Here is a 13,806-nt window from a genome sequence, read left to right as displayed (position 1 = left end):
GAATTCGATTCTATTGAGACGGCATCAGGGTTCATAATGCGAATCAATAATATAGGAATAACTAAGTGAGTTTCAACGACGGCCGGCTAAAAATACTGATAAATTTATAGTGACGTTCTATTGATCGGTGCAGTTGTAAAGGTGCGAATAACGATTCAAGTTGTAGTTAAGTTTTAACGATATGGGCAGGGATGATCCAATACCGCGGAACTACCTCTGGTAAATACTGCGCAAGTGTCGATAAACTACCGAATATTGAACCCCGGACCGAGGAGACGACAATACGTCCTTACCGGTCCCTGACGCAAGGACGCTATTCTAATGTATTGCTAGATACCAAACTACTACTACCATACTAGTGGCAAAGCGTCCATACAATCTGATTCCTACCGGCTTTCCTTTTAGGTTTATTTACGTTTGTCTTAATATTTGTTTTCTGTTAAACTGGCCGCCATATCTTAAGTGAGGCATTTTTTTGCCTCGAGTTACCCTTTCAAAATTTTCTCTTCGTCACTGCTAGGTACTGAACAATATAGCTGTGACGGTACAATTAGTATACAACGCGATGTCGTCAACAACACGAGTTGTGAGATGGATATTTTCAATTACGAAATAATGCCCAATAATCATACTAGATGGCGTTAGGCGATTCTGAGTTTTATTCTAATTTGCGCGACGCGCAGTATATACCTAGTCTTGCCATAAATATTGTAATAAAGAAAAAAGAAAATTGTTAACTGCAAATAACATTTATTACTTTTACAGTGTGTCAGTTTAATACATAAATATAAAACAATTAAAAATATAAAAAGCTTATTCGAAGTGGTCTCCATTGGCTGCAATACAGTCCTTTAAACGATGAGGCCAGTTATCAATAGAAGCACGCACTCTTTCCATGGGAAAATTCTTCACTGCCAATCGTATAGATTGTTTTAGGGACTCAAATTATCATGGCGTTTAGAGCAAGCTGTACTCTCTAAAACTGACCACAAATCATAATCCAGCGGATTAAGATCGGGACTAGACGACGGCCAGTCTTCAGCTCTGATGAAGTCCGAAACGTTCGATTCCAACCAAGACTGCGTGGACCGAGCTTTATGACCCGGCGCCGAGTCTTGCTGGAAGGACCATACTTGGTTATTGAACATGGTGATGTTAAGGGGCTTAACTACCTTCTCAAGAATGGTATCTTGATACACTTGTGCCGATGTTTTGATACCTTTTTCACAAAAATATGGCTCAGTCACTCCTTCATAGCTAACACCCCACCAAACCATCACTGAAGTCGGATAATGTCCACGTTGCACTCTGTCGACTAATTGGGAAGCTTCCTTAGAGCTTTGAGCATAAATACGGTCATTTTGTTTGTTAAAATGTTGCTCAATTGTAAAAATTTTCTCATCCGTAAACAAAATTTTTCTGTGACCTCCCTTTGCGTACCGCTTCAGTAGTTGTTTCGATTTTACCACCCTATTCTTCTTTAAATTATCAGTTAAGAAATGGCCAGTGCGTCTCTTATAGGCTGCAAGTCCTAAGTCATCTTTTAAAATACGCGACATGGTTCTAGGTGCTATCTTCATTTCCCGAGATAAAATCTTTTGCTTTCGGACAGGATTTCTTCGAATTCTTTCCCTTACTGCTTTGACCACCTTTTTCGTACGAACACTACGTGGACGGCCAGATCTTTTCTGTCACAAACAGAGGAGGTCTCATTGTACCTATTAATAGCCCGGTACACAAACATTTTACTAATACCAAGTGTATGGAGAGTTTTAAAAATTGCATTTGGCTCCATACCTACTTTGTGTAATGCTATCACAGCGATTCGGTTCTCTTTATCACCCCACACCATTTTAATATCGCAAAATATTTTACAATGTATTGGCGCCAAAATGAGAAAACACAATGAACAATCGTATAAAAATGACAGATTCGAAATTCAAATGTAATATTTTTTTATAATTAAGTGTAACAGTATTTATGGCCAGACTAAGTATAGCACCACCGAATAGGATCCATCGAAGTCGCTGCGGCCGGTCAGGCATAACACCTGCTTGACTGGAGATCTTTCTCTTCCATAGAGCAACTGTTCCTTTACAGTGGCGTGCACCTAACCTACACGCGTAATCATGTCTCGTCAGTCGACATTCTATTGAACTCCATTCCACTTACCATCAGGTTGCAGTTATTGTATTATTGCACATGTTCTAATCTAATTATTTATTTTAGATCATCAATGTTCATGATATTATCATTAGGAAATATAAAGAGCACATTATAATACAATTAAAGTTTGGTATTTTAACTGATTAAATTGAAATAATTTATAATTTGTGTAAGTCTACATTAGATTGAGCGATATGAATATATGTAAAGTTTTTCCTTAAACAATGTGCTGTTAACTGGTATATTTAGCACGAAAACAGTTATACTATAATTTCCGCAGTATGTACAAGGTTTTGAATTGTTTTATTTATGTCCACGTTAATAAAATGTATTCTTGTGCTTATTCTGCGTCACCTGCTCCATTCATGATAATATAGTACACTATTTTCATTCAACCATTGGATTTTTTTTAAATTACCATGTTGCTTTATGCACTTATATAATGGTAATGAGTAACAATCGCAAAGGGAATGGAAGGCTATATGTATTTTATATTAGGTTTTTTTTAGTAATTGTGATATTACGACAATGTGAAGTCAGGTATGAGGTTTTATGAACTGTTATCGTGTTGTCAGGTCCGCGCGAGAACAAGTGGATGTCTGCGGGCGCGAGCTGCGGCTCCCGCGGCCGCGCCACGCGCTCCACGCGCCTGCGCGAGCACCGCGTCAGCAACATGACCGTCAGCGTCACGCCCGCGCCCAAGCACCCGCCGCTCCACCCCGACGACCCGGTAACGCACGCACCCACACACACAAACAACTACCATTCTACTATCCTACCAAACTTCTATTCTACTAATCTGTCAAACATCCATTCTACAAATCTACTAAACTAACATTTTACTAAACTACCAAACTACTTATTTACCATTTTAATATATAATTTTTAAACATACCAATTTCAGTATTCATTCATAATCAATTTACCGTCTTAATATATAATTTTTAAACATATTCATGAATCACAGGAGCCTAGCCTATCTCCTTATAGCTTTAACAACAGTAAACATATTTGTAAAGACAAATACACATGCCATAATATTACATAGTAGTTTTAAAGATAGTTAGTAAATGGCTCCCTCCATAAGGTGTTAGGAAAACCAAATCGTTGTGATATTGTGGATGTTGATGAGTGATGGAGTCGAACATGAAGAGCTGCGTACCGTTCCAGCTCGCGAAGTACATGTGCCACGTGTGCGGGCGCGGCGACGTGGAGGAGCAGATGCTGCTGTGCGACGGCTGCGACGACTCGTACCACACGTTCTGTCTCGTGCCGCCGCTCGCCGACGTGCCCAAGGGCGACTGGCGGTGCCCCGTCTGTCTCGCTGAGGAGGTACGACCCTCGACTCTCATTCTTATAAGGAAATTTTTACAATTGGGAATAAGGAGAGTGTCTAGAAAACAATTTATACAGTGCTTTGTATTGTGATGTAGATTACATTCCTAACGTTTCAACTTTGAAATAATAAAGTTCATATTGTCATGAGTCATAAGTAACTTCATTATATTTATACATAGATAACATTGTTGCATTGGGTTGATCATTACTAAAGATGCTAATTGTTCACCTAATTGCATGAGTAACATGTCAACTTCATGTCTACAATTTAAATTGGTATTTTGGGTGGATACCCAAACAGACTGGATAGCCTGTAATGAAGACTAGGTATTACTCTAGGAATTAGTTGCTGCTTGGAAGCGCTGGGAAACTGTGGTCGCCTAAAAGTACATAATATATCGGATATCATTTCAGCAGCAACTGTTTAGTCAAAAGCTTCGCTTTTGTACAGCACAACGAATATAATCTAGATAAAGATTGATAGGAATATAGTTCCACAATTTACTATTTACATATTTATTATGATGATTACTATGATAAGGTTATATTTGTTTTAGGTATCAAAACCAGCGGAAGCGTTCGGTTTCGAGCAGGCGACGCGGGAGTACACGTTACAGCAGTTCGGTGAAATGGCGGATCAGTTCAAATCGGATTATTTCAACATGCCAGTACACGTAAGTATAGATTTCAATTATAGGTTTTATATTGAGCTCAGAGTATATCGGATTAGGAAAGTTATTTATAAAGTGTTGCTATGTAAATCGCGAGAAAATTCCTTAAAACTTTTTGTGGTCCTTCGAGCCGGACTTGAAAATTATATTTGATTCAACAGTACTATTATAATGTATAGTTGTAATTTAACACTAACGTGAGTAGGCAGGATCATAATCATAATAACATCCACAGATGGTGCCAACATCAACCGTTGAGAAAGAATTCTGGCGGATCGTGTCCTCGATTGACGAGGACGTGACAGTGGAGTACGGCGCGGACCTGCACTCCATGGACCACGGCTCCGGATTCCCGACCAAGTCCAGCGCCCACTTGTATCCAGGAGAGCAGCAGTATGCAGAATCCAGCTGGAATTTGAACAATCTCCCCGTCTTAGAGGGGTCCGTACTGGGACATATCAACGCGGATATATCTGGGATGAAGGTATGGCCATAAATAAATTAACTGCGCAATGACAGTTGATTAGAGTCAATTAAACATTAGCCAACATGTGTAGAACAAAAGAAAATACGATGTTTTATGTTATAATTTGTTTTAGATCCCCTGGCTGTACGTTGGCATGTGTTTTGCCACATTCTGCTGGCATAACGAAGACCACTGGAGCTATTCTATCAACTATCTCCACTGGGGAGAGCCGAAGACTTGGTATGTATTATAAATATAGTTTTATCATGGACACAATGTCAATTTCGGCTCAGTAGCAGAGTAAAACATATATCTAGATTTAGCGTTTTTAACTTTAATTAGTTTAAAAATCAAAACTGACAATTAAAATATCATTTAGTACTTATAACAAAACCTTAAAAAACAACAATTTTAATCAAATTAGTTAACAAATAAGCAAAAGAGCAAGAACATAAAAATATAGCTAGCGATATTCAACGTTTGTGAATGTCCCTCTGATCCTCAGCAAAAATGTATCGCCAACGCAGTAGTCCGCAGGCCAGCCGGTAGAGGTTCGCGCCCTTTTTTTTCGTACGACTGACCACGCCTCTCATATTATTATGACGTTGCAGCCGCATCTCCCGCTTCTATTATTTTGTTAATTCTATTTATCATTCCTGGCCATCCATTCATATTTAATCCTTTTTATGGTGCAGGTACGGAGTGCCAAGCTCTAAAGCGGAACAGTTCGAGGCGGCGATGAAGGCGGAGGCGCCGGAGTTGTTCCAGCTGCAGCCGGATCTGCTGCATCAGCTTGTCACCATCATGAACCCCAACGTCCTGATGAAGGCTGGTGTGCCTGTCTATAGGTAAGTGTTGGGTTGATGGTTTCAAACAAAGTTAGGTCATTAGCTCCGTATCTTCTTTTAGGATATTGCTTCCAATCAATCTGTTCTTCCATTAGAATATCCCCGCGTCTCTCTTGCATCTTTTCTATGTTTCACTACTTTCCTTCATTGTTTTTCTTTTCCTTACTTAATTTTCTCCAGTCAATCTTTTTGTGAAGGTGAGAAAGGTTTATTACTTATCTCTCACCTATGTAATAAAAAATCTCTTATGCCTTTTCATATGTTATCTTACATTCCACCTTCTGTATTCCTTCTTATACATCTCACACGCCAAAATGAATTTCTACAAGACATTGTTATCGACCAGGATGGATCAACACGCCGGCGAGTTCGTGATAACATTCCCGCGCGCATACCACGCCGGCTTCAACCAGGGCTACAACTTCGCCGAGGCCGTCAACTTCACACCGGCTGATTGGGTAAGTACCCATGAGTAGCACGGACCAAGATCTGATCTTCTCATAGTCGAGGAAGTCAACATGAGTATGAAGTATTAAATTGAACTAAGAGCCTGTTTCTAAATGTCCAAGTAAATGTTATCTGACAGTTCATGTATAAGACAGGTAATTCTAAATGCGCTCTTTTGTTTACGTTTTTTTTTGGGAGCTTGACGTTTGTATTTGGTTGCCTTATATTACATTCGACGATTAACATCAATTTACTGACATTGTGAAACAGATCCTGAAAGCTGATTTTTCTATCATCGGCAAACCTGTTAAGGCTCAACCATTTTAAAATTGACAGGCGCTATAAACAGTTCTTGTCATGATTAAAAAGAATATTTGTATAAACAATGATTTAAACACTTGGGTCATTTACAGTCGAAAACTAATCTTAATTTTCACGTAGCTAAAAATGGGTCGCGAATGCATCTCGCACTACTCGACGCTGCGGCGGTACTGCGTGTTCTCGCACGACGAGCTCGTGTGCAAGATGGCGCTGGAGGCGGACTCGCTCAGCCTCAGCGTGGCCCTCGCCGCCTACAGGGACATGAGGACCATGCTGCACGACGAGAGGAAGCTGCGGAAGGCGCTGCTGGACTGGGTCAGTGCCAAATAAAGCTACATTACGTGTGACGCGAGTGTTTCTCGTTTTGACATTTAGTTGTATGTAAAGAAATGTATTTCGGTGGTGTAATTGTATTATGGTACGATTTTGACGTGCGGAGATCTCGGATTTGATCCCTGGCTCGGAAAACGGTATTGAGTTTTTCTATTCAGTATGAGCCTAGAGTCTGGAATTTGTGCCTGTAATAGACTCGACCACTATCTCGCTATGGCATGGAATACACACGGCGAAAATTGGATGCACCAGTTGTTCCCCATTCTACCCCTTTGGGTATAAAAGTCGTGAAAGTGTGTGTATAAAGAAAAGTAACGAATCTGGTTGTAGCTATTTGTTTACAATAATGTGTTGTCTCCATAGAGGTGTTATCATTCTAGAAGTACAACGCCAAGTAATGTTTTTGTGTTGCGATTTGCGTAGTAATATTTCCGCGGGTCGAAAAAGAAGAGATATTACGGAAGTATTCTCTTCCGTAATTTCTCTTTTTTTATGTAATTGTGAATCCATAGTAATTTTTAAGAGGTTTAGTAGTCCAGTGCGCGATGACACGGTTGTATAAAATGACTGTTGTATCAGGGCGTGACGGAAGCGGAGCGCGAGGCGTTCGAGTTGCTGCCGGACGACGAGCGCCAGTGCCAGCTGTGCAAGACCACGTGCTTCCTCTCCTGCGTCACGTGTCGCTGCACGCCGCACGTCGCCTGTCTCAGACACTTCGGAGACCTGTGCCGCTGCCCACCCAACCACCACAAGTTGCGGTAACTCACTTACTCATTCACTCACTCATTGACAACTGCTAGTGGGACATTCGTCTCCTATAAATTTTCCAATTTAATTACATAGTTCGTGAGTAGCGAGTGAGACACCAATAAAATATGTCTTTACGTCAATTAGGCATTCTATCTGTGGTTTCCATAGATTTCATAATTTTTTTACTCACGCAACTCGTTCACTAACTGTGCCGTTCATTCAATCATTCATTCATATTGTGTGTAGATATCGTTACACCCTGGACGAGCTGCCCGCGATGCTGGACAAGCTGAAGAAGAAGTCCGAGCAGTTCCGCGAGTGGGCGGAGGCGGTGCAGAACGCGCTGGACCCCGACACGCCCAAGACCTGCGACCTCGACGGACTGCGCGCGCATCTCAAGAAGGCGCACGATCTCAAGGTTAGGACAGGACAATACATACATATTTATTCTCACTACTTGATAGTGTTCTCGTATGAGAGGGTCACCATACCTAATATTGCCTTTGTCAAGCTCTGCTAAGTGCTTCTGCAAGCAATGTTATCCTTCCATTTGAAAGGCAATGTAGCCAGTATAATTACTGACCATTATGCATCTAACTTCACGAGAAGAATGATGCAGTGCTGTGCTATGGAAGATTTGAATGAGATTCTTGAAATAACTAAAAATACTTTAAGGGTCGCTGTTAAATGAAAGAGTCGAGAATAACCAATTTATTAATTTTCTAGATGCACAAAACGGAGCTGGTGCGAGCCCTAGAGACGGCGATCGAAGATGCGGAGAAGTGCGCATCAGTGATCCAACAGCTCGACCTAAACAAGATGCGCACACGCACGCGCCATCACGACCCCAAGTACCGCCTCACCATACACGAGCTCACGCTCTTCGCGGCAGAGATCGACGGGCTAGCCTGCGTGCTGCCTGAAGGTAACACTTACAAAGGCATATAGCTACAAGTTACAACAAATGTTTTTGGAGTTTGAAGTTGCTTAATGGCTTCCGTGATAATAAAAAAAAAAATTATATATTTTTATTGCTCAAGTTATGATGTCATTGTTTTTGTAAATCTTTGTTTTTTTTTTGTTTCCATGGTAATCAAAGTTAGAGTATAAACTTTTGTTATTAATTTTTTCATTCATTTTATCAGACATTATTTTATACATCATTTCTAATGTACAGCCTTCCGTTTCAGTTTCATTGTAAACACGCAAGTCGTGCTGCGCCAGAGTGCCACGGGATCGATAGTCGATATCCGGAATGGCAGCGATCACAGTTGCTTGCGAGTTTCTCCTGCCTTGGAAAACGCGTTAAGCTGTTGATCCTCATGGCAATGGCAGCAGTCATGGGACACTGCCAAATACCACTGTTCCTGACCTTAATGCCACTCTAATGTGTACAGCTCAAAACTACATAACAAGTAGTTTATACATTTTTATAAAATGTTTTGGGTTAATTTTACAATTTTCCAATTCTTATGTTTGAGCTCAAGGTTAAAATCACTCGCCTGCCACAGTGACTTGGGCCGATTGGTCTTTGAGATCAGTTTGTGTATACTGGTCTGAAAAATGTCGAGAGATGCAACATCTCTCCCAAATAAAATATTTGATTTAATTTGGCAGAAATTAACATGTTATGTTGTTGTAACAGGATCGGCGGTGAAGGAAGTGCTACGTCAAACCGCCGAGTTTGAGACCAAATCAACAGAACTACTTAACAAAGATCTGGACAAGATAGAACAGTCATACGTTCGGGAACTTGAAGAGGTAAGGATATTGATATAGAGACCCTTAAAATCAATAGTGAACAAGACCAAATGATCCAAAAAAATAAGTCTACAGATAGACGGTTTAAAATGTCTACCTTTTATAATTTAGTAACACCACCCAAAGAATCATCACTGTAGGCATATACAACGTTCTAAAAACACACAAAAATGTTCTTCAACGATCATGTGTACTGCCACAAGCCCACATTATATTACTTATCACATATGTATCTTTTTTTTTTATAATCTTTATTTAATGTATAAGCTTAGAGGCTTTTAATCCACAAGATTATGCCAGCCTCATTGTATTCTTGTATGTATATACATATCTTCTTCTAGGTTGTGGAACTAGGCTCCCGCCTCTGCATAGTTCTTCCTCAACTGGCCCCGCTGCAAGCTCGTCTTCAACAAGTGAAGTTCATTGAAGAGGTACAAGGCTACAGGGAGGAGCCGTCGACCCTCACTCCAGAGGTGATCGACAGGCTGCTGGAGGATGCTGACAAGCTGGTGCCGCATCACAGGGTCGAGGTGGAGAGGGCTGGATTGTACAAGCTTAGAGGTAGGTGTTCCAAGGTGTTTTTGGGAATTTATTCATAGTTATTTAAAGTTAGATTTTTTTGGTAACAGTATTAAAATCAACAATAAGAATCACAGCAGCCTTGTCTTAAATATAAAAGCAGGCTTTTGTTACGTATTTGAATATTTTGCAATTCGAAAATTTGCCTGAAGTTGTCTCTTTATTTTTTATCGAATTCTTTCAAATGTGTATAATGAGATGCTCCCACCCAGGCCAAGTGGAAGAGTGGGAGAGTCGCGCCCGAGCGATACTAGAGGCGGCGCACGCGCCGGCCGGCGACGGCGCCGACGACCCGTGCGCGCCGCCGCAGTACACCACGCTGAGCGAGGTGCAGGCGCTGCTGGGCGAGGCGGAGCGCGTGGAGGCCGCGCTGCCCTCGCGACACGCGCTGCACGCCGCGCACCAACACGCCAAGGACTGGCTCGCCAAGGTACCTCTGCAATGGCAGGATTAGTAGATTTTGAGACCAGTTGATGCGACGGTGGATCGTTTCAGACTCTTTATTAGAGACTGCCGCACGTATCTCTATTTATATACTTTACACTATACTACAGTAAAAGATATCAGTCATGAACACATATGAACAGTGTAGGTGTGAGCGAGTGTGCGTACAAATGCCGAAAGTGTAAGTAGTTCCTGAAATGAAATATAAGACATTTGAATTAGGGAGTAATGATAAAGCGATTGCATAATGAATACAGTGTTAGAGAAAAAAAATGAGGTGAGGTTTTTGTGGTCCATCAACAATCTACTAATTTTGGAGAATCAATAACAAACCCAGATAATTTTTTTTTTCTATAAAATATAGATAGAGATTTAATTCTACATTGTTTAAATATTCATGTTCCAATATTTTCTATTATTAGGTGGAGGAGATGCAGTCAAAAGACCTGTACCCATACATGCATACCGTAGAGACTATAGTGAAAAAGGGACAGCAGATCCCACTGGCGCTATACGAGAAGGACCAGCTCGCCACGGCGCTGCAGTCGGCCAAAGAGTGGAAACGTGGTGCCGCCGAAATGTTCCTCAAGAAGGTATGCTCACACAAAATGATTTTTTATGCTTTAAGATCTCAATTCGTTATTTTTCTACTGTAAGTCTTGTTTTATAGATTTTTGTGTGGTCCTTCGAGCTGGATTCAATAAATTTTTTTAGTGGTAGATGTCAATTAGCCTATCTATCTTTCATATTATGTAACTTTTGCTATGTGAATAATAAATAACTTCATACATTTTTATAATCATTGTCATTAAATTCTTCTTTCTTCAGAACTGGCCATACTCCCTCCTCGAAGCATTATCTCCTCGCACGGACGTATCCGAAGGCTCCGGCGGGGGCCGGAAGCGAACGCGGGCGAGTGCAGCGGGCACGGGGGACGCCGAGCCCCCGCCCTCCTCGCTGGAGGCGGGCCTGTTCCTGCGCAACTTCAGCGAGGACTCCACGCCCACTGAGATCGTCGCCGCATTCAAACAGGCCGAGTTGAACGAGCTCAGTGCTATCAAACAACTTAGGTAAGTTATACTATAATCTGTTAACACTAGGTAAAATTGCTACAGTTAAATTTGATATTATTGAGTTGGAATTATATTATAATTATATTTAGTTGGAAAACTGAAATCTCTAGATTGTAGGAGTACTAAACTCATTGGAATGTCAGTATTGTAGTTATCTATCATCCATTGATGTCGATATTTTTTTTATTTTCATAGCCATTTATTCTGAAAACTAAAGTTTGTCTGCATTATGGGATGTTTTAATAAGATGTATGTTATGCCAGGGCGCGCAACATGCGCAAGGAGGTGCGCGCGCCGGCGGCGGCGGGGCTGACGTTCTGCGTGTGCCAGAAGCGCCAGTACGGCGTCATGACGCAGTGCGAGCTCTGCAAGGACTGGTTCCACGGTTCGCAATACACTTATATTCGCTTGTATATTCTTACCCTGACAAAAAGTTTAGCGTATTTTTTGATCATATGTGATTTTTTATACAGAGATATAAAAGTGATTTTTGAACCTGATGGTAAGAGGTGTGACAGAGATAGAGTATTGGTTGACAAGAGATTATTATATCCGTCAGTTGATAAAATTATACTGATATATTCAAACCCGGATATCCACCCAGCACGCTACACACTTACATAGGTTTCTAGGTATGGGGAAAGAAAAATATTCTGTCACCAACATACATGAGTCAAAACATTAATAAGTATCTCATTTCAACAGCATCCTGTATAGCCGCATCAAGGGAAGAACGTGAAGAGTCTCCAGACCGCATGGAGACATCGTCGTCAATGGCAATCGAGCCGAAATTTCTTTGCCCGGACTGCGTGCGGACGCAACGACCCAAACTGGACCGAATTCTCGCTCTGCTGGTTTGTTTACTTCTATACTTACTTGCTCAATAATATATGTTCCATTTTATCATACACGCACACATCATGCCTTAGTTTCCCAAAGGGTAAGCAGAGGTGCAACCAGAAACCAACTTTGTCTGTGTGTTCCGTCCCATAATGTGATAGGAGATAAGCCTATCGTCATATTGGGGATAAAAACCGTATCCCGAACAGAGCAACCGAATATCGTTGCCCGACCGATTCCAACCCGGGACCGCGGTGTCCTATGGCGCACGCCATACAACTACACCTCAGAGGCAGTCACTATTTTATTATTTATGTTAAATTCTACCATGTTATTTTTATTATCTGATAGATGTAAGTTTACTGTGAAAGGAAGCGGACAAATAACATTTTGAAATTCTCTTTTTGTTTATTTAATTTCGTTGTTGGATGGAGATAGATTAGTGTTCCCTGAGACTCGCCGAGCTTCACCGCTCGGTGTCATATAATGCGTGCCACTGCCGATCCTGGCTTACTGAAGTTGCAATGGTCGAGATCGAGGGCGGAAAAGTCTCATCTGTTAAGTGTAACACCTTTTGTCCAGGATTTAATTGCTATTAAACACAATATAACTCATCAGGTATGGCTGCAAAAACTACCAGTCCGACTGGCTGAAGGCGAAGCTCTACAATGCGTGACAGAGCGTGCGATGGCGTGGCAGGATTCTGCGCGTGCGCTGCTCAACGACCACCGACTGCCCGACCACCAGCAGGACCGTCAGGATCGGCAGGCCAGCCGGGAGCGAGCTGATAAACTCAACGCCGAGTTGAAGAAAGCCACGGGAAGAGCGCATGATGCACATAATTTGTCGCAGAATCAAAGGTATTTTATTTGCCTCTTCGCATTATTTTCAAATAATCACGTCAACTTGAAATATGATTTGGGTACAAATATGAAGACCGTTGATAATTTTTAGTATAACATAGTGTGCGTGTGCGCAGGTCGATGGCGAGCGTGGAGCACGCCTACAGCGCGTCGCCGCGCTCGCCGCACGCCGCCAGCGCCGCGCTGCTGCACAAGCTCGAGGACCTCATGCTCGAGGGCGACCTGCTCGAGGTCAGCCGCTGTCCATCTATACATTCTCATCACTTTATTCCATTACTAATTTAACATATTTCACTTATTATTTTGTAATTAAGTTTTGTTTTGTAATTATTATTATTTTTTTTAATTTACGGTATTAATAAATGTATAAAAGCAAATATTAGTATAATAATGTTAATGCACGTCTCTATGTGTGTAGGTCCGTCTAGAAGAGCAGGCGCAAGTATGGGCTGCGGTGTGGGCGGCGCGCGGCGCCGAGGGCCGGCGAGGGGCGCGCGCACTCGACGCCGGCACCACCGCGCACACCGCGCACCCCGCCCACCCCGCCCACCCGGGACACACAGCGCGGCGCAAGCGCGCGCCGCGGCCCGCGCGACATCACCACCCGCTCAAGCGCACGCGCACCAGGCATCACCATGGTAACACTCATACTACTGAACATTCACCAAAGCACTCATCTTATCACTCTATCACCCATATTAAAATTTTATTAAATTCGTGTTAGTTGATACTCTATACTAAAATATATCTTATTTATAGGTACAACAACTACAACAAAACCCACAATTAAGAGAGGCACAACAACCACAACAAATTATCTCAACAGAAAACAGGTACGCACATAAAAACCTATAACAGTTTTGCGATGAATAGAAGACTATAAATAAACTGTATCCAATACTTATG

General features: G+C 41.8%; 1 protein-coding gene across 2 annotated transcripts in view; it reads left to right on the top strand.

Moving 5' to 3' along the window:
• LOC115441216 (lysine-specific demethylase 5B) overlaps window positions 1-13,806 on the top strand; it is a 32,185-nt gene that overhangs the window by 14,007 nt on the left and 4,372 nt on the right. For both annotated transcript variants that reach the window (XM_030165905.2, XM_030165904.2), the window contains exons 6-27: window positions 2,742-2,896; window positions 3,337-3,498; window positions 4,062-4,178; window positions 4,411-4,659; window positions 4,775-4,881; window positions 5,337-5,489; window positions 5,836-5,947; window positions 6,378-6,572; window positions 7,170-7,348; window positions 7,587-7,758; window positions 8,067-8,265; window positions 8,986-9,101; window positions 9,443-9,662; window positions 9,893-10,110; window positions 10,547-10,717; window positions 10,953-11,194; window positions 11,461-11,582; window positions 11,903-12,051; window positions 12,656-12,897; window positions 13,017-13,131; window positions 13,319-13,538; window positions 13,660-13,733. In XM_030165905.2, coding sequence (XP_030021765.1) covers window positions 2,742-2,896; window positions 3,337-3,498; window positions 4,062-4,178; window positions 4,411-4,659; window positions 4,775-4,881; window positions 5,337-5,489; window positions 5,836-5,947; window positions 6,378-6,572; window positions 7,170-7,348; window positions 7,587-7,758; window positions 8,067-8,265; window positions 8,986-9,101; window positions 9,443-9,662; window positions 9,893-10,110; window positions 10,547-10,717; window positions 10,953-11,194; window positions 11,461-11,582; window positions 11,903-12,051; window positions 12,656-12,897; window positions 13,017-13,131; window positions 13,319-13,538; window positions 13,660-13,733 — 3,689 coding nt within the window. The remainder of the gene's footprint in view (window positions 1-2,741; window positions 2,897-3,336; window positions 3,499-4,061; window positions 4,179-4,410; window positions 4,660-4,774; window positions 4,882-5,336; window positions 5,490-5,835; window positions 5,948-6,377; window positions 6,573-7,169; window positions 7,349-7,586; window positions 7,759-8,066; window positions 8,266-8,985; window positions 9,102-9,442; window positions 9,663-9,892; window positions 10,111-10,546; window positions 10,718-10,952; window positions 11,195-11,460; window positions 11,583-11,902; window positions 12,052-12,655; window positions 12,898-13,016; window positions 13,132-13,318; window positions 13,539-13,659; window positions 13,734-13,806) is intronic.

Source organism: Manduca sexta, chromosome 3 (genome assembly GCF_014839805.1).
Source record: "Manduca sexta isolate Smith_Timp_Sample1 chromosome 3, JHU_Msex_v1.0, whole genome shotgun sequence".
In the NCBI taxonomy this organism is placed as follows: Eukaryota; Metazoa; Arthropoda; class Insecta; order Lepidoptera; family Sphingidae; genus Manduca; species Manduca sexta.
Note: the sequence above shows the minus strand (reverse complement) of the source record. Positions and strands in the feature narration are given on the sequence as shown.